General features: G+C 45.4%; 1 protein-coding gene and 1 long non-coding RNA gene across 2 annotated transcripts in view; one reads left to right on the top strand and one right to left on the bottom strand.

Moving 5' to 3' along the window:
- Positions 1 to 26243, top strand: part of ALK (ALK receptor tyrosine kinase) — a 671065-nt gene that overhangs the window by 588500 nt on the left and 56322 nt on the right. The window contains exons 10-11 of the mRNA XM_060651819.3: positions 2570 to 2664; positions 2836 to 2964. Coding sequence (XP_060507802.1) covers positions 2570 to 2664; positions 2836 to 2964 — 224 coding nt within the window. The remainder of the gene's footprint in view (positions 1 to 2569; positions 2665 to 2835; positions 2965 to 26243) is intronic.
- On the bottom strand, positions 12168 to 24357 carry LOC132690878 (uncharacterized). The gene is made up of 2 exons (XR_009615514.1): positions 24284 to 24357; positions 12168 to 12476 (listed from the first exon to the last, which is right to left on the bottom strand). It is a non-coding gene; the product is annotated as an uncharacterized LOC132690878 (long non-coding RNA).

Below are 26243 nucleotides of genomic sequence, written 5' to 3'. Positions count from 1 at the left end.
CCAGAGTAGTCCACCTGGTACATGCTAGAACTTTCCCCCAATTCTAGAGCAGTCCAATTGGTACATGCTAGAACTTCCTGTCAGTCTCAGAGCAGTCCACCTGGTACATGCTAGAACTTTCCCTCATTCCCAAAGCAGTCCATCTGGTATATGCTAGAACTCAAGACCTGAGGCCACAGCTGACCCTGGAGAGTGACTTGGTATCTGTACAGGAGACCAAAACAGGAAAGACTGGTTGCACCAGAAAGACTGAGAGCCTTGAGAAGGCCTCACCCATCTTCAGCAGGGAGTGGGGAGCAGAGCCAGGAGCAATCTCTTCTTCACATGAAGTTCAGCTAAAGACACACAACCAGGTACCATCCAAACAGAAAATCCTGGATCTGGGTGGTCCCGATGGCCATCTGGCCTCTTGGCTAGTGCCTCCCACAGAAAAGAAACTCCCAGATTGGTTTTGCTGCCCCCTCTCTGCCCCAACACCTACCTTCCCCTGACCCCATTCACAAACTTCCTCTGCTTCACCCCTGCCCTCCCCACACCCCAGCATGAGCCACCTTTGTCCCCCCTGTCCCTTCCTGCAGCCTCAGGAGTCTGGAGCATTTGGGGAGCAAGGGTTGGCAGTGTGGCCTTTCGAGTGGACAGAGGCAGCATTGCATGTTTACATCTAATCCGACATCTGATTGAGTCTTCCCTGATTGTTAGGAGTGTTCCTGACTCAAAATATGTGCAATTCCCAGTGTCAATCAAACTCTTTTAAACAGCAGCTGCCACTGCCGTTGCCTTGCAGTATACTTTAGAGACTCTTCTATTTAGAAACCATTCCAGCTCCAGCGTGCATCATGCCTTCCATGCTAAGAAGCCCAGTGGCTGGTTGAGAAGCTTGCAGTCCTAATCTCTCAGTAATGATGAAGGACGGCAGAGAGAGGGGTGGGAGAGCAGGGGAGGGGGGCGTGCAGCCTCCCTGGAAGGGCCCAGTTAGGGCAAAACAGGGATTTTGTCCCTCTCCCCCACACTCAGTGGGTGCACACATGTAATTTACTTGCTCAGGCACCCACGGCCTCCTGGAAGCTACCCCCATGGTGCTCAGGACTTGGCCTGGCTCCTCAGCCTGTGGATGACAGATTCGGAGATGGTAACCCAGAGAGGAGAATCAGAAAGGTGGGCTGTGGGGCCCTTACCCACTGCTCTTCCACCTGGGAACATGAATCCTTCCAGTCACCATCCCCACATGGCTCTATGCACCTGTTCTCTTGCTGCCTGCAAGCAGCATCTCTCTAACCCTGGCAACTGCTGTAAACAGAACAAGATGACAGTGCTAAGGCCCCTGTTGGCCACTTGAGAATCCCAGGCCTGGCTGTGTCCCATGTTACACAGGCTTGAGCTGGAAGCTCATCTGCAGACCATGTCCCCCAGGGAAATCTGAGACAACTGTGATCTTGCCAAGGCTTGTGGAGAAGCCTGATGTGGGTGTGTGATACACACGTGCCTCTCACTGTCTTTGTGTCCTTCCACACCACTCACATGTGAGCCATGGGGGCTCTGCCCTGCTCTGACACATCCCTCACTCCACTTCCTCCACTGCAGATGCCCTCCCTCACCATCCCCATCCACATTTCCAAGTCCTCGCCTTCTTTCAAAACCAACTTAAATGCTACCTTCTCTGTGAGGAAACCTCGATGGGTTTCCTGTTAATTCTTACAGCCCACTCTGTGTTGGTTACAAACCCCCAGGTCTTAGTCAAATTATTTAATATTTAACAACAGGTCAGGCACTACACAGACCAACCCCAGTGGAGACCGATGCTGGATGAGACACCAGATCCTTGAGACCCGGACTGGGTTAAACTTTTGGTTCCTGGATAATGTGAAAAATTAGAATACCAGGGAAGGAACCAGGCTGCCTGAGGCAACAAGCATGGGACACTTGGGGGACAATGGCTCTTTATCAGTTGGTACAGAAGCATTTTAGTATTTTAAGAATGACTTCAGGGGCACCTGGGTGGCTCATTCGGTTAAGCGTCCGACTTCGGCTCAGGTCACGATCTCACGGTCCGTGAGTTCGAGCCCCGCGTCGGGCTCTGTGCTGACAGCTCAGAGCCTGGAGCCTGTATCAGATTCTGTGTCTCCCTCTCTGCCCCTCCCCGGTTCATGCTCTGTCTCTCCCTGTCTCAAAAATAAATAAAAACCATTAAAAAAATTTTTTTTAAAAAAGAATGACTTCAGCTCTACCAAGGAGTACCTGCTGAATGTCAAGCCCACTCATTTCTGTCCAACCGTCCACACCCAAAAAGTGAAAGAGTTCTCCTCAGAGTTCCAGGGAGTCCTGGACCCAAGTCCTAGACTCTAAACTGGTTAACATATGGAACAATCCCTGAGAAAGAGAAGTACTCTGTGCTGGAGAAGTAGGGGGAGCTGAGGACTGCTCCGGTCTCACAACTGCTCTGCGGTTAGGTAAGGCTGATAACAACTATGGTAATGAGCCAAGTATTGGCACACATTCACCAGATGCTGAATCCTGAGAAATGACCAACCCAGGTTGTTCCTTACACACACTCCTCTTGACACACACACAGGTTCTGGCTGCAGATTGTTGCATGGTGGGGGCAAGGATCCAGAGCCACCGTGGCTTTTGACAATATCTCCATCAGCCTGGACTGCTACCTCACCAGTGAGTTCACCCTGTCCCTTGCACTTGTCCCCGACCCAGACTGCCCCGGGCCTCACTATCCCTCCTTAACCTAAGCCCACCTGCCTCTCCCACCTTCCCCGGGGCATACTCATCTGTCCCTCTTAAACAGAGCCTCACTTAACTCAGCCCATGGGGTCTTCTCTATTCTAGTCAGTGGGGAGGACAAGGTGCCACAGGATACAGCACCCAAATCAAGAAATCTGTTTGAGAGAAACCCAAACAAGGAGCCGAAACCCTGGGAAAATACACCAAGAGAGACCCCCATCTTTGACCCTACAGGTAAGGGTTCAACTTACAAATGTAAGTAAAGTAAATTTTTTGTTGCAAAAGGCGGAAGAGAGATACGTGCGGTGATTGTAGTGGGGAGTGGTGTCTAAAGAATAAGATGGTCGGGGCGCCTGGGTGGCGCAGTCGGTTAAGCGTCCGACTTCAGCCAGGTCACGATCTCGCGGTCCGTGAGTTCAAGCCCCACGTCAGGCTCTGGGCTGATGGCTCGGAGCCTGGAGCCTGTTTCCTATTCTGTGTCTCCCTCTCTCTCTGCCCCTCCCCCGTTCATGCTCTGTCTCTCTCTGTCCCAAAAATAAATAAAAAACGTTGAAAAAAAAAATTAAAAAAAAAAAAAGAATAAGATGGTCAACCTTTAAAAGGAACAGAACCTACATCCTGGCTATGGGCTCCAAAAGGATGTTTTTTGGGTCTCTTATCACCTGGCCGAATGAAGCATCTGGAAGTTGTGCAAAGGAGCTACTGGGGAATACCCAGGAACCAAACAGGAGAACCAAGCTGGTATCCTTTCCTCCACTCAGTCCCTTGAAACCTCTCCCCATTTACTGAACAAAGCAAACCCTACATCAGATTTCTTCTCCTCATAAAGAGGGTTGGGCCCAAAGCCGTTATTTGTTGCACAAAGACAGGCTAGCCCACCATGGGTAAAGGCCCAAAACCTTCAGGTTCAACACATTTCCCCAAAGCGTGGCTTCCCCACCCCACCAAAGCTGTTTTATTCAGCATTTTCTGGGCTGAAAGGCTTCTCATGAAGACTCTTACTGCTTTGAACCCAGGCCTCTTCAGCCTCTGGCCCTAAACCATGGTGTGACTTCTCAGCTACTCTTTGTACGAGGAGGAAATTCCTTAGAATCAGTCTCTAAACCTGGCATGATGCTCCTTGGCAGTTATTAGACCTATGAACCTCGCCCCAGAGAAGCTGTGAAGCCCCCGGCCCAACACCAGCAGGTCAAGGGGTTCCCCCAGGGTAGGGGTAGTGCACGTGCCTGGGTATGGGAGTAGTGCGAGTAACCTTGGTAAGCAGGGGCTCGGCACTGTCCACCACACTCTTTTTCCTATAGAAGGTCGCTTTATTAAAATAACAATAGATAAATGATAAATGTTTAATTTCTGCTTATAACGTGAAATCCTCATTTAGTGCAAAATACAAAAAAAAATAAAGCAGAAGTTTATACCTTCACACTAACTTCACTGACTCTCAACTTACTACATAAATGTCAGCCTTGTTCTGTCTTTGAAGGAAGAAATCCCTTCCTTCCTCTGCCCTGAAAAGCCACCCCAGGTGGAGCTCTCTCTGTCCCCGATTCCTGCCTGATCTAACCCAGGGGCCAGACCTGGGCTTTTCCCTTCATCTCTCCCCTTTCCTCCCTTCACCTTTAACTAAAACCTCAAAACACCTTTTCATTTTTCCACATGAAAGGGAGCCTGCCACCTCTCTCTATTTCCCGACTCTGTCTCATGGTCATTCATGAAACGGGCTAGCATGAGGGAGGTGGCCTTCTGTTCATTGTTTGATGCCTCGCCTCACTGTCCCACCCCAAGGACTGACCTCCAGGGACTCCCCAGCCCCGGTCAGTCACTGCCTCCTGACCATAAATTCAGGACACATTCAGCAAACATCGTGGCAAGCCCCCGCCCTGTCCAACCACCAGCACTGATTACATGGCAGGGGCTCCGGAAACACATATTGATTGACCCGGGGGCACTTGAGGCTTGAGCTCAGTTCTCGGATCTCAGATATTGGCAGCCAGCTCCCCTGCAGCCAGCACTTAGGAGCAGCCATCCACCCCGCCTGACTCCCCAGTTTATTGCCATATAATTCCCACTGTCCCTAAAAGGCTCATCGATGAGGGTCTGCACAGTGGCCACTCAGACTAATGAAATCATGTGGTGGCTGGAAAGCCACAACACTACCCCACCACCTCCGACTAAAATCAGAAGCGAGTGGCTGCCTGAGAGACTGGAGCTTCCTCTGCTGCCCAGCCCCGCCTCAGAGCAGGAAGGACAGGCAGGTGGCTGTGGGTCAGCATTCTGTCTTCAGACCCCCTTCCAGAATGACCCTAACTGTAGGGGAAGAGGACACTGAGGCAAACACGTCCCCAAGCAGCCTGAGTAGGCTCCTTGGACAGGCTTTAGAGAACTGGGCACAGAGGCAGTGCTTTCCCAGGAACCCGCTCTCGCCCTGGGGAGCAAGAAGGGAGGGAGAAGCTGAGGCAGGCTCCCAGCCCCTAACCCTCCTGACAGATGCCGCAGTCCCACCCTGTCGCCCACCCCTAGCAGTATGCGGTGGGGGTGTCTCTGAGTCATTAGGAGAAGGATGAGCAGGGCGTCCCTTCCCTACTACCCACAGGACAATGTTCACCACACCCCCTGAGGGACTACTTGGCCAGGGCTCAGCCTCGTGGTCAGGGAGAACGGGCACCCTAGGTCCATGCCGAGGCCCTCCTTCATCCGGCTTTAATCTAGACCCAACCACAGCCCTTGCACACTTCCTCTGTGGCCAGTTATGTGCTCAGAGATGGCGAACAGAACAAGACCCAGGTCGAGCACCCAAAGAACTCCCAGTCTAGACGAGGAGCACAGGTGGGAAGGGAGGGGTGGGCCTGTAAACCAGCAGCTCATGGCCTGCGAGGTGAAGCTTAACCTAGCTTAGAACTTCTGCCTGGGAGGGCCTCTGGAGAAGGAGGGAGAGATGCGGTAGGGAGGGGAAGGAAGGGGAGGAGCAATCTAGGAGCATGCCTGACCCTGGGCTGGGCTGTTTCACACACCAATCCCTCCTGTCCTCACCCTGGCCACGGGTAGCTGCTGTCATTACCACTGTGGGATGAGAAGATCATCTGGAGGAATGAGCCCCACAGCTGACAAGGAGTGGAGCCAAGATGTGACCCCGAAGTCTCCGTTCTTTCAGCCAGCTAAGCCACTTTAGGTGTCCCCGTCCAGAGATAAACACTAAAAATGGAAGAGAGCAGGAGAACACCCCAGGTGAAAGTCCCTGCCCCCACGTCCAGGAAACAGATCAGCCCCCAGCCTTCCAACAAAGGATGGAGGAGACAAAATAACAAGATTGTCTTCCCAAAGTTCAGCGCTGTCAGTTTCCTCTGGGCTGGAACAAGGGCGGCTGGTGGCATTTCAGCTCTCCTCCTGGCAGGTGTTAGAGCACCTCCTAGAAACACAAAGGTCACATCAGGTCTTTTGAAAACAGGTACTCACAAAACATCCAGGTTTCCCTAAACACTCCACATTTCCCCTAATTCAGCCCCATGTCGAGGGCCTGACCTCCGGGTTTGGGGGTGGCCTCACCCCCAAGCCCATGGGGCAGAGCTGAGCCACTGGAGCACCTAGGCAGGAAAAGCCTGTCCAGGTGCTTCTCGAAGCTTTCTCGGAAGCCTGAGTCACCTTAGCTAATCAGATGAAGAAACTCAGAGAGAAAATGGGGCGAGTATTAAGTCTGGGGAAATTACATTTGTCAGCTTTGCACATACAATTACACTAACCAAATGGTTGGGATAATGCAATCACGGGACTACAGAGTTTCTCTCTCTCTCTCTCTCTGTCTCTCTCTCAGCAGTAATGAGTGTGCAAGCAGGCTCTGCCACCCACCCCCAAAGCCCAGACAAGGACAGGCAGGACCCCCAAGGCCCAGTGATCCTGCCTCAGCTTCCTCAGCTTCCTCTCTCATTCTCCTGTGAGCTCACATGTTGTATAGGGAGGGCAAGAGGGAATTAGCTCAGTTTACATAATAAGAACTGCCCAAACCTTGGGCCCAGCCCACAAGTATCTGTAACTCATGGAGCCCTAGCATCAAATCACAGTCTTGCCTGTGAGTTGTTTAGTGATCGTTGGTTTACTGTTTTCTCAGTAGACATCTCTTGCCAAAGGGTAGGGTCGGGGTGGGGGGTGGGGGGGCGGACATTTAGAACTGTGTAGGATCATGAAAAGAGCACTGGACCAGGAGTCAGAACCTCTGTGCACAGCCTTGGCAGGTTTGCACTAGCAAACTGAGGTCCAGGGATGTGTCCCACCTCTGCACAGCCTTTTCTCTCCTCATGTAACAGCTGGGGCCTGTCAGCAAACCCACAAGTAGCAGAGCTCAGAGAAGAGGGGCTAACATCAACACAGGCAAAGGCAAGAAAATGCTTCTTTTCTTTCTTTTTTTTTTTTTTAGCGTTTATTTTTTTGAGAGAGAGAGAGAGAGAGCACTCTAGTGGGGGAGAGGCAGAGAGAGGGGAGGGGGAGAGGGGATCCAAAGCGGGCTCTCTGCTGTCAGCACAGATGTAGGGCTCAAACTCACGAACTATGAGATCATGACCTGTGCTGATGTAGGACACTTAACCAACTGAGCCACCCAGGCATCCCGAAAACTGCTTCTTTCAAAACTCAAGGTTTGGGGCACCTGGGTGGCTCAGTCGGTTAAGTGTCCAGCTTTGGCTCAGGTCATGATCTCACGGTTCATGAGTTCAAGCCCCACATCTGGCTCTGTGCTTAATAGCTCAGAGCCTGGAGCCTGTATCTCCCTCTCTCTCTGCCCCTCCCCTGCTTGCACTCTGTCTCTGTGTCTGTCTCTCTCTCAAAAAAAATTAAACATTAAAAAAAACCCTCAAAGTTTGAAGTAGACAGTTTTCAGGTCCCTCCCCATCACCAGCCCCGTGGTTCTAAAGGCAGAAGGGATGTGGGATAAAGCAGCCAGAGCTTTCTTGGCCCATCTCTCCAATTAACCCACAGTACTGCTAATGTGCCCAGAAGAAAGGGTAACAGACTGTCCGTTTCTACACACGCTTCTGTGACTCAAGAACAGATGCCAATTTCAATGAGAAAGTTTTATGTGTTTCATATAAATTGATTGAGTCTATTTCTGCTAAATGCATTATCCATTCACCACAGAACAACTATTAGAGTTAATAGAATTTGTAGCTAGAGCCATTATGATCCAAGCATGCCCTTCTGGGGATGACGGCATTGTGGCAAGGCGGCTTCCCAGGGCCCGGCCCCCTCGCTCACAACCTGTCTTCTTATGTCCACCAGAGCCGTCTGTGCTCAGGTGCCGCAGACGCGGCCAGGCTTACTTCAGTGGCCCACCGAAATAGTCAGGATTCATCTAGTTCCTGAACAAACAAGTGTATCCTAATCCAATTCCAAACAAATCCTATCATCCTGTCACTTGTCAGCACCTGCCAGCTTGGGGGTAGCGAGGAAGCTGGGGTTCGTACTTTCGCCTTAGCTTTTTACCATGTGCCAGTTTTGGAGGCAGGGGGCCCCAAGGCAGGGAGGACAGGAAACAAGTAAGGGTAGAAGTGCCGGGAGCCCCACCCACCCTGGGGGGGACTCAGGCTGGACTCTTGGGTTCATTGCATCATTAACAGCTTTCCCCAGAAATGCACAGTGACAGAATCTGGGACTTCCTGGGTGCGACAGGGAGTTCGCAGTGTTTCTCCAAGTGTGTCCCGACACCATCTGCTTCTGATCACCTTGCTAGGGGAGGGAGGACCCAGAAGTGCTGCTCATTAAAAATGAAGCTTCCTGGTCCCCATGGGCTTGTGGAATCTGAATGTCTAGGAAAGGAGAGCTGACACTCTGCATGTTTAACAAAACTCTCAAGAAAAGCCTGATCTGAAACAAAGTTTAACAACCCTCTTTTAAAAAGGCAGCCTTTTTTTTTTTAATGTTTTATTTATTTTTGAGAGAGAGAGAGAGAGAGACAGCGTGCGAGTGGGGGAAGGGCAGAGAGAGAGGGAGACACAGACTCGGCAGCAGGCTCCAGGCTCTGAGCTGTCAGCACAGAGCCCGACACAGGGCTTGAACCCACGAACCGGGGCTTGAACCCACAGCCCGTGAGATCAACTGAGCTACCCAGGCACCCCAACAGGCAGCCTCTTTTAAACAGATGAGGAGCCTAGGTCTGGAGAAGGTGAGAGGCTGGCTCAGAGTCACGTGACATACTTCCAAGTTTTTCTCTCTTAGACAGCAAAGGCCTTGCGTTTTGTCATCACCTCTTTACACACCTAGAAACCATCAGTCACAGGGTGGTGCTGGGTGTTAGGAACTGTACTGGGCTCTTTTGTATGCAGTGTCTCATTAGTTGGTACTATAACATAATCCCCCTTTTACAGATGAGGCAATTGGCCCACAGAGGGTGAGTAACTTGCCTTAAGTTACACAACTTGTGCAAGAGGCTAAAGAACATGGTCTTTCATTTTTTAATCATATAAAAAAATTAATTTTTCTAAGCCAGGTAATATATTGAAGGGCAAGTTGTAATAAATCCTCTAAGAATCCTACTGTTGACTAGTCTTCTGGAGGAATCTCTTCTCTGAAAAACTCGGGTTTCTAGCGCTTTTGCTTAGAGCACATCTGCATCTTCACGGATACTCAAAACAGCACACTGGGTACACAGTGTACCCACAGACATGTAAGAAAGCTGATAATTGCAGCTAATTGGCATCCCTCTGTGTAAACCAACCCCCCCCCCCCCCCCCCGCTCCCCAGTCAGTGCACATGAAGGCACTTAGCACCCATTCAACTAGGGGTAGCAATTCCTTAAGACTCAGGCAGGCATGGGGCCATCAATCCAGTCCTTGGGGCCGGTTTGGGTGGCTGGCCATGTTCCTGTTCAGCCGGCCTGCTTTTCAACCAAGTGCTGTATGTTCCTTCTTATTTTACTAAATTTAGATTATCACCTATTTATAGCGAGGGGACTAGTGATGACACAGGAAGCGCCAGCCTTAACAAGGCCTGCGAGACCCCAGTCACTGCGCCAGGTTCAGAGTTACAATGTCACTCTTCATCTGAGCATGTCTGCCTTCCCTGGAAGCTAACACAGCTGTGCTCCAGGAAGAGACGTGGGGTGGAACTAATTCATGATTCACGATCCCCATTACTGACGTTAAAGAGTCTCTTCCAGTACAAGAGGTTTTGTACTTTGGAGACCTAGTCAGCATCCCCAAGAGGTGGCCTGCGTGGTTGCCAAAGGAGAGAAAGTTGCCTGCGCGGGGACCTGGTGGCAGTACGGGGTAGAGCAGAAGGCTGAGGAGGAGGCTTGCTCCCCTACCGCCCGCTCACCAGCAACAGCTTCGGGGCTGCCTCCTTTGATCTGTACACAGTTACTCAGCACACTCAGCATCTTTCATTTGGTCTTTACAGGCCCCCAGGCTCCCGGAGGATAGACCTCACTCTCAGGAAACAGTATGCCATAGGGCTTTGTTTGTTTATTTGTTTGTTTTTTGTTGAACTCTAGCCGACACCCAGTGTTACGCAAGTTTCAGGCGTCCGACGCCTTGATTCAACACATCCATATGTTATGCTGTGCTCCCCACAAGTGTATCTGCCATCTGGCAGCATACAACATGGTTACAGCACCACTGACTATATTCCCTATGCTGCACATCCCATCCCCATGACTCATTCATTCCATGACCAGAAGCTGCACCTCCCACGCCTCATCACCCATTTTGAGTCTGGCATGCTTTTCAAGAGCACGGACTACCTGTGTTCAAGTCCCAGCTATGCCACTTACTTTAAGCTACTCCCTTCTCCTTTCCGTGCCTTTGTTTCCCCGCGTCAAAAAAAAAAAAAAAGCGCTTACATTTCATTAAGTTCAGTGAAGTGAATGCATATCACAGGCTGAAAGGGGAACGGGACACAAAGTGAGCTGTATGAGCCATCGCTGTTTTCTCATTTCAGATGTAAGGAAAGGTTGTGTGACTTGTCCCACCCATCACGTACAGAGCCAGGATCCAAACCTAAGCTGGCTCACTCCGCAAAGTCTTCCCGCTCTAACCCCATACCCACTGGGAGCAATCCCAAAAACCACCCAGCTGCTGACCACAGCAAGGGAAAAGCTCTTGGTATATCCAGATCGACCGGTTTTCTCTTTCCCCTCAGGAGATTCAACTCAGCATTCAACACAGAAAACATCATTGCTTTCTAGTCAGTGTGCTTTTATAATTCCCCAAATCCCAATCCTAGAAGGGAAAAAAAAAATCAGGTAGGGCTGAGTTCAGTTCAACAAGCTTAACAAGCATGCGCTGTATGCCTGCTGTGTGCCAAGCCTTGTGCTGGGTGCTGTGGGGCCTGCAACTGGGAGTGAGCCAAAGCACCACTCTTGAAAAATGTGCCACCCAGAGCTAGGTCCACATAAGCCTGATGTGAAACCGCCACTCTCTTGGCACAAGAGAAATTCCGGTTCCATTTCCAATTTCCAATTCTGATGGTATCTGGAATTAGGACAGGTTCCCTGCTCCCCACCCCCCCCCCCCACCCCACCCCCGGCCAGCTCCATGGTTCTGGCTTCACTCTGTGCTGGATGGTGAGGAGGTCTTTATCCAAGACTGGTGCACTGCAAATTATACTAAACTGATCATCATTTTTGAAAAGAAATCTAGTGTCCTTTGAGAAAGGAAAGAATCTATATTGTTACTTCATAACTTCCCAATCCTGGGCCCCCCTAGAGAACTAGCACAGCATCATCCAGCTCTGACAGGCTCAAAAACCCCTCATAAATGCCCAGTCTAATGCTACTTGGTGTTTGGGAGTATGGCAAGGCTACAGACAAAATGCTGTAAAATACCAGGCCATGACTCCTGCTAGCAGAAGAGAGGATTCACTGCCTTTCTCTCTCCTGGATGGCTTGAGAAAACATATTCCTTGTTTCCCATTTGTTTCAGTGAAAGTTTGCATAAGTGGGAGGCAACAAATGATCCAGGAACTCTGGTCTCAGCACACCTTGATTAAGATCATTTAGCTCCAAGACCAGTAGACACAAAAGATCCCTCCATCGGTATAAATACATTAAGCACTTGTTTTGAGGGAAGACCACTTTTAATTATCACCCTACTCCCAGACTTGCTGGGTCAGCCTGCAAAACAACCCTACATCCCCTTGGAGCTTATTCAGCTTTCTGCTTATTGCAGCAAAGCTGCAGTAGTCCTGGACAGAGAGATTTATTTTAATTCATCTGGGCCCAGAGCTGGACAGAGGAACCTGAGGAGACAGGCTGAAATACTAACTCTAGATCACATAAGGGAGTCCTCCCCACTTGCTCCTCCACTGACAAGAGGAAAAGGAACAAGAGGTAGAATCACCCCAGCCATCACTGCGTCAAGGAGGAAAGAGAGAGAAGGCACCAGGAAGAACAGAGTCTAGCCAGTGCCCTCCATGCTGGGTACTTGCACAAAAGATGAGGAAGCGCATGAAAGTGCTGGTGTGGGGTTTGGGGGTGCCTAGTGATTTATTGCATTATAACACATTATCATAAATGCAGTAGCTTAAAACAACACACATTTGTTATATCGGTGTCTGTAGGTCGGGGAACCAAGCTCAGGTCAACTGGGTCCTCTGCTCCATAGTGTCTCATAAGGTTGCAATCAAGGTGTTAGCCAAGGCTGAGTCTCATCGGAAGGCTCCATCAGGGAAGGTGCTCTTCCAAATTCACATAATTGTCGGCAGTTCTTGGAGAAGCCTAGGAGGAGGAGAGGAGGAGGGAGAGGGAGAAAGAGAAAGGGAGAGAGAAGCTGCAAGCAAGATGGAAGTTACAATCTTATGTAATCATGAAAATGACATCCCATCGCTTTTATCATATTTTATTGCTTAGAAGCAATGCACAGGTTTCATCCACACTCAAAGGGAGGGGATTAAGCAAGGCATGACTACTAGGAGGCAGAGATCACTGGGAACTACCTTAGAGCCTACCTGCAGTGGGCTTTTGTGTGCGAGAGATCACTCAATCACCAGCAAGCTTTGAGGGCTCATTGTGGAGTCTGATGGGCAAAATTCCTGGAAGTGATCTCACACCTATCAGACACTTAAATATTCACAAAACGCCTACTGAGTGCCAGTCCACAGCAAGATGATAAGTGGGTTGACAAAGATTCCTGGAGACCAAGGTCTCAAAAGCTCTGCAATTTGAGAATCAAACGTTCCAGGCCCCAGGTTTTCCTTCATGTGAAAAGCAGGGGTGGATGAACTGCTATGGTGCTTTCTCAGAGTAGGCTATTGTAGTGAGCAAATGAGATCACTTCTAACAGCCTTTGAAGGGTACAAAAGAATATACTAATATAAAATGCTGTGCTATTGTTATTAACATTATTATTAAAACATATATTGGAAAAGATTGGGCCAGTTTACTCATCCCTCCGTATGTTGCCCTTTATAAATTTTCAGGGTATTTATAGCCCTCCTCCTTCCCAAACTATGAGCTGTGCACATTTGTTTATACATTAAGTGTGTGTTCTAGGTATATTTTTCCTCGAATTTTTTTTGCAAAAGTTTCAAGCAAATCCCAGCTCTTAAGCTAAAAAGGGAGAGGGGGTAGTATTTTGCATTTTGGGTCCTCTTGTCCAAGCAATTCCCCCAACACAGGTCATTGTCAATTTGCAAATGAAGCATTCAAACTCTGTTTGGGGAAAATAAGTGACTTATGTGGAGCCATAGTGGATTGCTCCAAAAAGACCCACTCGTCCATATAAATTGAAAGAGGGTTTTTAGTCTTTTATTATTTTTTTTAACGTTTACTTATTTTTGAGACAGAGGAAGACAGCATGAACGGGGGAGGGTCAGAGAGAGAGGGAGACACAGAATCTGAAACAGGCTCCAGGCTCTGAGCAGTCAGCACAGAGCCGGACACGGGGCTCGAACTCACGGACTGCGAGATCGTGACCTGAGCCAAAGTCGGCCCGCTTGACTGACTGAGCCACCCAGGTGCCCCAAGTCTTTTAAAGCTTGTCAAGATCTCAGTCTTAATTTGTTTTTAAGCAAATCCCAGGAGACTGGATCTGAGCGGTCTGATTTAGTTTTTAGTGAATATTGACAGTATCTTCATAATAATATGAGCACATTTTACTCATTTAATTATTATTTCTTAAGTGAATGGCAGATTAATCCTATTCCAGGATTAATGCTTTTTTTATATTAAATATAATTTATTGTCAAATTGGTTTCCATACAATACCCAGTGTTCATCCCAACAGGTGCCCTCCTCAATGCCCATCACCCGCTTCCCCACTCCCGCACCCCTCATCAACCCTCAGTTTGTTCTCAATATTTAAGAGTGTCTTATGGTTTGCCTCCCTCCCTTTCTGTAACTTTTTTTTTTTTTTTTTTTTTTTTTTTTTTTTGCTGATGCATAGGATTAATGTTAACAAGTGAGGAAATTAAGGCATGGCTTACACTTGTCTAGCAACCTAACAGAATCAGAAAAATGCCCCAGGCCTCAGAATAGCTCCCTGATAAAGAGGACTATTTCCTTTCCTCAACTGACCTTATGACTTTGATCTACTAACTAGTCCATTCAGCCTATCAATTGATAGGTTCCATCAACCATCAGGTCAATGGAGTGTCCATACTGCCAAGGAGTAGGACTCAAGCATTCTCATATAGACTGCAGGGCTCCCTACATTTCAGTAATGTGGGTGTGGTTGTACGCATATGAGTGTGGGCTGGTTGTGTATGTGGATGACTATGTGAAGATGGTTGTGGCCCCTTAGGACCCTACCCCTTTCTGTTGTGCAGTTATAGGTAAGAGACAAAATGCCTTTCAACAAACATCCATTTGTATGACCAGGACCCCCTGGATCCTTCCATCCTATACTGCTCTAATTCTAATACAGGAACACCAAGTGCCAGTGGTACTCCCACCAAACCACACCCAGCACCCTCAGCATGCATGATCTCCTCCTCTGACCACTTGAGTGGGTTCAGGGGCTGATATTTGGTCTGCTCTCTTCTTTCTATATTGTTTTGTTCTTCGCTCAACAAAGGTTTGTGAACCTCCTCCTATGTGACTGGCAATGTTGTAGGTCCTGGAGGCAAAGCAGTGAACAAAATCAACTAAGCCTCACTTAAGCTTACATAGAGTGTACATGCTGGTAAGGGTGACAGACAACAAACAAGTGTACAGGTGAAGTAGTTTCAGATAGTGATGTTTTGTGAAGAAATCAAAGCAAGTGGACAGAAATGACAGTGGCATAGCATGTGTGGTATGTGCATATGTGCTATAACAATGGGGGTGTTAACAGAGAAAACTTCAGGTTCCTTCAAGTGTATGTCAGAGCAGAACCAGATAATACTACTTGTCACCACCATTAAGGTCCTATGTTTTACTCTTTGCCTGGCGTGGCCTAGGGAAACTTCCAAGGCCCTCAAGACATAGCTATAGCTCTCATAAACTCTAGCGGCCTTGACTATGAAGTGTTCAGAGACACAGCAGAAGATGGGTAGAAAAAGGGGAACATGCCTGGAATGAAGAAGCCAGGTGGGGTGGGAATGACCCGGATGCCTGGCTCCTCACCAGGGGGATGGCAAGCCAAAAGCCATGAACAGTGTCTAAAGGGCCTTGGGAAACCTACTCCCTATCTAAACGAGCACTGCTATTTGAGGGATAACAACAGGAGTCTCTGGTCTTTGGTGTTTCTACTACAAGCAGGTGGGATATCTTGATTCTAGGAGGTTCATTCAGCTTGAGGGGTCAAAACAATAGCTGGGAGCCCAAGGAAGGGTCCAGTCCCATAACAAAAAGTTCTTTATAGACGACTGCCACATTAGTCCACTGGCCCAATACATGACTAGTGTCATTAATTTGGTACCTGACCATGTCGACACACACATCTCTGTGATCTTCTTGGCCTTTTCCTCATGCTTGTTGATCATGGTGCCCATCTCTAGCTACTTGGTAGCATCATAGGCAGGAATAAGACAGAAGTATCTCTTCTCTTCTTTTCTCTAGTCCCCTCATCTCAGATGCATTGCCTTCCCTTTTGGTCCACCATTTGGTCCTATTTCTTCCACCACTACTTTCCCTTCTGCCCTTGACATCTGTATTTCCCACCCTCTCAGGTGTCATTGTTTTCCAATTCATCTTAGAGGGTCCAAGACCCAGACCCAGAGTCAGGACCCATTTGTTCTTTTCTAGTTCCAAATCACTTGGCCACTTGGGCTGCCTGTACTCCATCTGTCCATCTGTCAGAGGTGTTCCAGTCACAAGGGCCTCGTAAGGATTTCGTCCGTCATGACTTAGAACCAGTCAATAAGCAAGAACTACTAAGAATAAAGCTATGAAGGAGGGATTCTGGCCTCCGGCACCATTGCTGTCTCTCAGGAGGCAGTGAGCCCTACTCACATAACCCTTATGGCCAAGCACCAGATGAAGGTCTTCTCTCCCCTTGGTCCATGGACAAGAGCAGATAAGGACAGAAATCAATAACTCTTCAGGGCTGCATGTGACAAGGCTGGTGTTTGAACCACCACCACTTCCCACTTGAAACTCAAAACCAAATCCATTAAGTGTATAGTGTAACCCCCAGATGGGTGAGTCCACAACACCCCTCTCCCTATCAAATACTTTATTAACACAGCTCCAGCCTGATACCAACTTGGGAATAACCAAATTAGCCCCGAGGACTCCCTTAACTTAATTTTTACAGCTATGCTTTCAAGATAGTGTTTTTCCTGTGACCTTTCTCTTCTCTCATGTGTTACTCACTTTCCCTCAGGGAGCAGGGGGTGGCTGAGAACACAACACAGGAGCCATCACAGGAACCATTAAAAACTCCCTCAGATTGCCGTGTGTCAGAGCTGTTTAGGGTAATTCAGTCCTGAAAGCAGCTTTTATCTCAACAGCCCTGACTTGCTGCCCTGTTGATGGCTTGCTCAGAGGTTCCCTTCCATGAAGGGATGTCTGCCTCCCAGCAGAGAGGGAAGTGGGCCTCTGGTCTTTGTTCTGTGGGAGACCTCAGCATTTTTAGGCATCCTCTTTGTCTAGTGGAACTGTGTGAGGGGCAAATGAGATGACGGTGTAAAAGTAAAAACAGACCGCGTGTGAGCGTATCTAGCACAAAAGGCAGGGCTGGTGTTATAATTATTGTCACCAGGTCCCAATTTCTCATCATCAAAAAAGAACAAGAAAGAAATAACCAGAAAGCTTTGCATAGATGAACACAGGGTGTGTGAATGTGTGTGTGCAAGAGTGTGTGCGAGTGTAACCACGTGTGAATGTGAGGTGTGAGTGTGAGAACTTGTATTAGGTGTGTGTGATGCTGTGTGCGGTATGAGTGTGTAAGTGTGTGGTGTATGTGTCATGTGTGTGGTGTATGTGGTGTGTGTGAGTGTATGGGACTGTGGGTGTGAGTGTGTGTGTGAAAAGGTTCATGTTTGTGCCGATGCCATGCAAACATGCAAACAAACTCAGTCTGAGAAGCAAACTAGAACATGAAGAATTCACCAACTGAAAACTGACTGTGTTGTAGAAAGAGTCAATGTGACCTGCCTTTCTTCACTTAGCCTGAGATTTAACTTTTCTACATGGTTGCCTATCTGATAGGATAAAAGCGATTCTTCCCCCTTCCCTATCTACTGACCTAACATGGTTTTCAGGAGCTAAACCTGCTGGAGAATATTGAGGTGCCACATTAATGTGTTATAATTAAATAAATTGACATTGGAGGACTAACGATTTCTAGCCCTGTTCACTCAAAGTCATAGTGACATCTTTTTACCTCAGGTTAGACTTCCAGGACGTTCCACCATCTATCGAATGTAAGTACCAAATATCAGCACATTCCAAAACTGTGAAATCAAAGCTTGTCGCAGCTAGCTGGACCTCAGCCTGATACACAAAGATACAGGACCACTCTCGTGCCCTCACCCAACATCGGGTATAAACTTGAAATTAACAGGAGGATGTGCTGAAGCACTAGAAAAACATACATGACAGAGAGAGAGAAGAAAGTAAATTAGTGTAAAATATTTCTCTCTGGCGCCATTTAATGAAGGGACAAATAGCCCTAAACAACTGGTTAGGTGTGGGTGGCACTATCAAGAAAAAGCTAAGTTATACTTAGTGGGCTGTCTCCCAAAAAAAGGAAAAACATGATATAACAGCAAGTTCTAGGCCATGGTCATTGGAGACATCCCTGATATGCAATCTGAAAACCCTGCAGCCCAGGAGTAGAAATGCAGGTGAGAGACCTGACCAGATAGATAATATAAAAGGGCTAATCATAGCAAGTGACCTCAAGTGATCCCTACATCATAATTGTTTTCAAGGATTCTGGGACAATAGTAGTGATGGAGGTAACAGCTTAGTTGTCTAACTCTCTGAATCTAAAAGCAGAATGACCATATATTAAAACTGAAAACCCATAGACATTTACAACAAAAATGTTTGATTAAAAAATGCCCGAAATACAAATGGGTGAGGACAAAGTACAACAACCATAAAACCTGAAAAATATCAGCATCTGAACAAAAGAAAGGAGAGGAAAACAACAGGCTGGTCTTATAAACCTGAGAACAGGAGAAAATGGCTGACAGATATTTGCTGGAAATGACTGACAGCCAATCTGGGAACCATTGCTGAACCTGGGAGAGGCTTTGTCCAGTCCAGGAGTGTGTGAGTGCAAGGTGGCCATGGTAATGTTCAAAGGAGCTAGACCACCCCAGCCACCAAGCTTCCTTTCCAGGAAAGGGCCCACACTGAGAAGAAATTTCTAGATGTCAAATCAATATTGAATAGGATAGGAATAATAGAAACAAAATAAATGAATAAAATGATGTCTAGATAAATATGAAAGAATGAGACAGAGCCAGAAACTTTTGAAAGCAAAACACCATATTTTTCAACACAACATGAAAAAAAGAGTAGAGGGAGCTTGGTGAAGTTAGAAAAACTCCTGAACCCTTAAAATCCTAGAAAATTAATTTCATGTAAAAATGCTTAGGTTATCAAGACCAAATCTCATCCATGTTACAATGAGAATTTTACTTTTATTTTTTTATATAATCTATTGTCAAGTTAGCTAACATACAGTGTATACAGTGTGCTCTTGGTTTCAGGGATAGATCCCCGTGATTCATCGCTTACATACAACACCCAGTGCTCATCCCAACAATTGCCCTCCTCAATGCCCATCACCCATTTTCCCCTCTCCCCCAACCCCATTGAATATCTCTTCTTTAAGTATAATTGAAAAGATGTTCAAATTGTAATGTATATTATTATGATTAGTAGTAGTAGTAGTAGTATTAAAGTAAACTCTACCCCCAATTTGGAGCTCAAACTCATGACCCCAAGGTCATGAGTCATATGTTCTACTGACTGAGCCAGCCAGGCACTTCTAAATTGTAACGTTTTAATAATATATTTTTTTTTTTTTTAATTCACATCCAAGTTAGTTAGCACATAGTGGAATAATGATTTCAGGAGTAGATTCCAATGATTCATCCCCTATGTATAACACCCAGTGCTCATCCCAACAAGTGTCTTTCTTAATGCCCCTTTACCCATTTAGCCCATCCTCCCACCCCCAACACCTCCAGCAACCCTCAGTTTGTTCTCTGTGTTTAAGAGTCTCTTATGTTTTGTCTTCCTCCTTATTTTTATATTATTTTTGCTTCCCTTCCCTTATGTTCATGTGTTTTGTATCTTAACTTCCTCATAGGAGTGAAGTCATATGATATTTGTCTTTCTCTGACTAATGTTATTTAGCATAATACCCTCTAGTTCCATTCACATAGTTGCAAATGGAAAGATTTCATTCTTTTTGATTGCTGAGTAATACTCCATTGTGTGTGTGTGTGTATATATACATATATACATGTATATATATATGTATATATATACACCACATCTTCTTTGTCCATTCACCCATCAATAGACATTACAATGAGAATCTTGAAAGAGCATAGAGAACAAAACAACACCTCCACGGAAAAATGAAAGCATACCAGAAAGACACACCGCAGAAAATATCAAAATTGTAATCTTCTATTTCCAAATGAGCTAACTGGCATTAAAACAATAATAGAAGACATGAAAAATAACACAAATCAGTACCACAAGAGATGAAAAACCAAGTGGTAGAACTCAGAAAAGAATTTGAGATGAAAGGAAAAAATAACTTCAGAAGTGAAGACTAAATTGGAAGACATGCAAGAGCAAATAAACACACAGTTAAATGCCTTAGAAGAAATAGAAGGTGAAAAGAGAAAAAATTTTTAAATCAAGAAGATGACATACATCAGGATAGGCAGAGAAGATCCAATATACAGATAACAGGAGTGCCTGAATTAGAAAATCAGAGAAAGGGAGAAAAGTAAATGCTTAAAGTTATCATTCAAGGAAAATTTTTTACTAAAACTACTTATTAAAAGACCACACTGTGTTGCTGAGAAAACTGACCCAGAATGAGTGATGCCAAAGGGTATTCTAGTAAAATTGTTGGAAATTAAAGAAAAAGAAAAAAGAAGGATTGGAGACACCTAAGCAAAAATAGCAAGTGATTTATCAGAGAATGAAATTTAAATTATCATCAGAGTTTTTGACAGTACTATTTATGCCAGAAAAAATAGAGTAATGTGTTTTTTCAAGGGAAAAAATACTATCAATACCCAAGAGCTCAAAGAATATTATTTCTATGACCCTTTCTAGTGAATCTACTTGAAAACAAGCTTCTGACAACCAAACTGACTAGAGATATATCAACACAACTGATACGCACATTAAACCTACAGTACTTACAGAAAGACTAGCTGGAGGTTAAGAGGAAAGAGTGTCATATGTATGGTGATACCCCAAACAGTATAGAGTACAGCTTCAGGAAACCATAGGAGAATGGAGAGCACATATACCCTGCACAAAAATTTAACTGATCTTTACTTTTATATTGATGATGGTAAAATAGTAGTGTTGTAACTCTGATACTATTGCGTGTATAATGGAGGATAAAGGAACTGAGTAATTATAGAATATTCTACACCTGTTATCACCTGTGTTCTTGAGAACCAAGATTCTCCGTGTGGAAAAAAGAAATGTGTATGCAATACAGAAGGGATTAAATTTAAAACCCTGTAGTCCTGAATTTGAACTGGAAGTATCATTGTGGGCTCATGACGTATTTTGTCATATACATATGTGTCTACTTCATATGTATGTATGTGTATACTGATATACATACATGTTTCTTAGTTCTGGCCTCTAGAGAAACCTAGAAACAATCACCAGTTCTGTAGCAATAAGTGTCTATAGCACCTAGATTATATACTTACAGAGCATTTTTCCACTAAAAGAAATCAAAGCTTTTGAGAAAATGGCTGAGTCCAGGTCTGGGGAAGGAACATTCCATCGTACAAGATAGCAAGGAAGCAAAATAACTAAGGAGGCTACCACTGGGCACAAATGTAACAGTATGAGCTTCTAAAGGATACTAATTGTGATTAATTAAAGCCAAAAACATGCCTAAATTCATGGATTAATAATGATATATAAACAACTAATTGGTCAACTTTGGAGGATGATAGAAAATTAATCCATCATCTTGAAAACTGTAAGGAGAAAGAATTGAGCATTTATCTTGCTTTTTCTATATCAACTGTACCACTTGGTAACCAAACAGTAGATGAGAGGAAGCATCTCTTTATATATTCCAACTAATAAATAAGAAAAAAAAGATATCATTTGAATATCATTATTTTACAACTCCCAGTAAATAAATGGACCTAAGCATTAAGTTTCAACAACTGCTAACATCCGAAACAAAACAAAAACAAACAAACAAAAACAAAACAATAATCAGACACTGGTCATATATCTAGAAGTAGACACTGCTCCATTGTTTGAAGAGTTGAGACAGATAGAAATGTTTTAACCTCACGATGGCTACAATATGTGTATTATTTTTACTTTGCCCCAATAAGGAGAACAATTTATTAATTATCATCATGTACCCAAAAAGGGGTTACTTTTTTCAATTTATAATAAAGAATGATATCATAGGCATTTATGGATGGTGAGTAATTATATTTACTTGGATTTTAGTCCTGATTTTATTTAATGGCATCTACAATGGCCATCAAAGCGGTTCAATATGCCACAGCTCCCGTGAAGTTCAGCTCAGTCAACAGTTATAAATAAAATTCAACTCCATGGATCAGAATCAAAATGGTACAAAAGATTCACCTATGCCATTGAGCGCTACTGTGTGGTACAGCTGCATAGGCCTTAAACATGAGGCAAATTCCTTATTATTGTGATTAATAGTAATAGTTGAAAACTTATTTTCCTTGGTATCACGCTTTATTTCTTTGCATTCAATTGAGCAGATGAGATGGCTTAGCAACAGTAATAAAACTAGTACAATCACTGTCTAGCCCATTTTTTAACATGGTGAGGTATATTACTAATTGATTTGTTTCTTCTTGGAGGGTGCTGCAATATACTTAAAATGAAACCCAGTGCTTAATGGATTTTTCTTTACTCTGCTGTCTATAACCAATCAGTATTTTGGTGTTTGTGGGTCCTTTATACAATTTAGATGTGAATGAGTATTAAGCTAGGTTTCCAATGTGTGGTATAAGTAAGAACAAGATTAAGCAGTTCATTTTTTTTTTCTTTCCTAAATGAGATTTAATACAATAGTTGTTTTTTTTTTTTTTCCAAGTGAAGGGAAAAGAGCCAGTCTTCCTCCTTCCTCTACCCCCAATCCAGGTTCCTCCTTGGGGTCCACTTAATCCTCCACAGAACCTCGGGGTCCAATGTAGACTCTCATCTAGGGAATACAAGGACCCTTGTGCTCCCAGGTTAGCAGCTCAGCATCAAGTCCATATCACTGCTGGTCTAACTGTGACCTTGATCTTCTCACCAAAAACCAAGGTTTTGCCTTATTGCTTCTGACCCAGTCCCTCTCTGTTATATCTCTGCTTCCTGACCTTGTAAACATTCCAGTTTCTGGATTTTATTTCGACACCTCCTGGCTCCCCATGGCCTCTCTGGGAACCAGAGTCCTGATGCTGAGGACCAACTCTCCCTGGTTTGTGCCTGTGACCCGCTAAAGCCTACACTGTGCTAGGCTATGATACTATAGGGCCAGGGTAGGATGTTCTGGGGCTGAGGGCCCACGCACCATGATATCCTGACCAGACTCTCACCTGTCCCCTCATGGTGGCCTGCCTACTCTCTGGGCCTTAAGCCAGCTTGATATGGTCTGTCCTGGCTTTAACTGAGCCCAAGCATTATGGATTTAAAAGAAAAAGAAAAATAGATTCTCAGACGGGTCCCATGAGGATTTCCTGGTGAGTCTAGCAACTTTTTCAAGTCTTGAACTTGAACTCAGATCTGTGCTTAATGCCTGGCTTGACTGATTATTCACTCTGTGTACCACAGGCTAGTCACTCAGCTTGAATTTCCTGATTTTTAAATTTAATACATATTTAAAGGCACAATACCTAACTCATATTATATACACATTCTATTTTGAGAGGTTTTTGTCACCTTCATGGGAAGAATTTACTTCTCAGGTATCCGAGGTTCAGCCTTTCACCACTGGACACACACACACACACACACACAGAGAGAGAGAGAGAGAGAGAGAGAGAGAGAGAGAGAAGCATAAAACAAATCAGGAAATAAACAGCTTCTACCTGAGAACCAAAGCTTACTTTGACTTCTCCCCCCTGGAACCACTGTCACTAAATCTCTTGCCTCTCAGATTCTGGACCTACCTGCTTTGATCTATAAGGTTGTATCCAATACTTTCTACCCCCAGAGACACTTCTGAAAATCACCCTAGCATTTGTCTACTGTCTCATGGTTCTAACTATCTGCCTTAGCTTAGAACTGATATCATGCCTACCTTGCCTAAAGTACCTGCCAGACCCTTCCTGCTCCAAGAGTCCCTTGTTCCAGATACCTCCTCTGGGGCCCTCCTAGGCCCACAGCAGTTAATATCACCAGGCTCAGAGCAGTAGTAATTTTCTTTTAAATCCATGAACCCACCCCTCAAGCAAAGATCTGGAAATTAATATAGTCTGCTCCCAGCAAACCTTAACCCAGTGCTCAGCGGAAGGGAGCCAACACCATGTTAGGCACTTTACAGGGACACTAGAAATAGAGCAGAGTAGCGATTGTCCCTGTCCCTTTATACAAAGCCACAGAAACTTACAGTTCTGGTGAACTTATCTTTAAAAATAGATTCTAACATTAAAGTCTTAATAAGGACACAGGATCAGGGAGGGACTCCTGTAGGAACAATCTGAAAAGGCTAGAAGTCTTCAGTGCAAAAAGCTGGGAAGGCCTTATCACCACCAAAGCATCTTTGGACGGAGAAAGAACCCCCAATTTTTCAGTTCCTTCTCTAAGGCTGACTTACTCAGAAAAGTCTGGAGAAGGATGTTCTTTCTCCGTTTGAACAATGAAGTAGATAGGACTGAGTTCACAAATCTCATTGATTCTCCTGGGAAAGTTTTTACAAAATGCAAGTATTGTCCTCCCCCAACCATCGCCCAACCTAGTATCTACTAATCTGAATACCCAGAGTTCTGAAATTCATACTTTTAAAGGTCCTCAGGTGGTTTGGAAACCACTGAATTTAGTGATCTCCAAGGTCCCATCTTGCTGTGACATTCTATGATGTCAGATTCCAGAAAGAATGAGCAAAGGGAACCAACAGGTGAGGCTTGAGCAAGACAAGCCCACACACATAATAAGCAGGAAAGCCCTTGGACAATGAACAATGAAGTTAGAAACCCCATACCCCTAAGAGATATAGCTGGTGGGAAACATAAATTGATTCCAAGAAACTCTGGGGCAGATTTATGAGGGTCAAGGCCATCCGAGGGAGCAGGGAAGACCATCATGCCTGGAAGGCCGCTGAAAGCAAACAAATTCTAGCTGGATAAATCATGGGTCTGACCTGGGATGGCAAATCCTGTTCCCATGGAATCCACTCTGGAAAGAATTTTCTCTCTGGACCTCTCCATCAGAAATTGCTGAAAATAAAAACAAAATTTTGTGTACAGAAACCACCTGAGACTAACATATGTCCACTGAGTTGGGAAAATACTGATCCCTTTATTGAGAAGCAGCCCTAATGTCCCTCCTTTATGGAATGGGAACATAAATCTTGAGATTGGGTGTCTCTGCTTCTCACAATCAGAAATTGAATAGGAATTTACACAATTTTAAACTGTGTTCATTATGTATCTCCAATGCCAAATGTTATTCTAAGCATTTTGCTTAAGCCATCACTTAATATTCACACTAAGTCTACTCTCCATGTGTTCAGATGAAGAAACTGAGGCTCAGAGAGGTATATGATTTACCCTGGGTATCATAGCTGGTGAGGGGCAAAATCCAGGATAGGAAAAGTTAGCCCATCTGGACCCAAAGCCCTTGCTTCTCTCCCTACCTCACCAAATGCCCCATCTGGTCAGGAAGTAGAAGCCCAGCATTTCTGGGAATGTCTCAGAACATTTAGAACAGAGTTTAACCTGGATGGAAGTTAGAAGTGGGTCCCATTGAAGGGGAAATGCTCAGGTATGGTGCCAAGCCCATACCTTTAGCTCTCTTCCTCAGCACACCCTTAAGAACAGAAGAAAGTGGGGTGCCTGGGTGCCTCAGTCATTTAAGTGTCTGACTCTTGATTTAGGCTCAGGTCATGATCTCAAGATTGGTGAGATCAAGCCCAGAGGCAGGCTTCATTCTGACAGCACAGAGCCTACTTGGAATTCTCTCTCCCTCTCTTTCTGCCCCTCCCCTGCCTATGTGCTCTGTCTCTCTCTCAAAATAAATAAATAAACTGGGGGGAAAAAACAGAAGAAAGAAAACACACACACACACACACACACACACACACACACACACACACACACACACACACTTCGTTTCCAGGACTGAATTAACTGCATGAACTGTCATGCTTCTGCTCCAGATTGAGAAGGCTGCCCCCAAATCTAGGCTGCTTGCCTCAGACACAGACTGGATTTGAGAACAGGCTTCAAGGAGCTGGAGATCACAGGACAAGTGGATTTTGTGATTCCCCTTCCAGGATTGTCTTTTTTCTCCCTGTTCACATTCTCATCCTTAGCTCACTGGGTTTAAATCCCTAGGTGCTGCTGGTGGAGGATTCATCCATATTCACGGAAATTCCCCTGGCCACATTTCCCATTGTCAGGAACAGCACCTACCTTAGGCATAGGCAGGAGTCATTAACACAATTCATATTTTTAGAGTTTGGCACTTTACAAAGACCTTTAATATCCCTTGCTCCCTTTAATCCTCATGCCCATCCAGCCCCTTTTACAGACTAAGGAGCTCTGTCAAGGTCCCACAACCAATAATTTATAAGGGAGCCCCAAAACCCATGTCCTTATCCATTTCACCCCTTGGACACAGCCCACACTTAGGATTTGGGTGCTGGAGAGAGTAAAAGGGCAATTGACCAGGAGAGTTCTGTTAAATGCCCTCAGTAAAGAGTTAGCTCTTTGAATTAACAGGTTACTCCTTTAGATTA

Source organism: Panthera onca, chromosome A3 (genome assembly GCF_046562875.1).
Source record: "Panthera onca isolate mPanOnc1 chromosome A3, mPanOnc1 haplotype 2, whole genome shotgun sequence".
NCBI classification, from domain to species: domain Eukaryota; kingdom Metazoa; phylum Chordata; class Mammalia; order Carnivora; family Felidae; genus Panthera; species Panthera onca.
The sequence above is the reverse complement of the archived record's forward strand: the minus strand, read 5'-3'. Positions and strand labels throughout refer to the sequence as shown.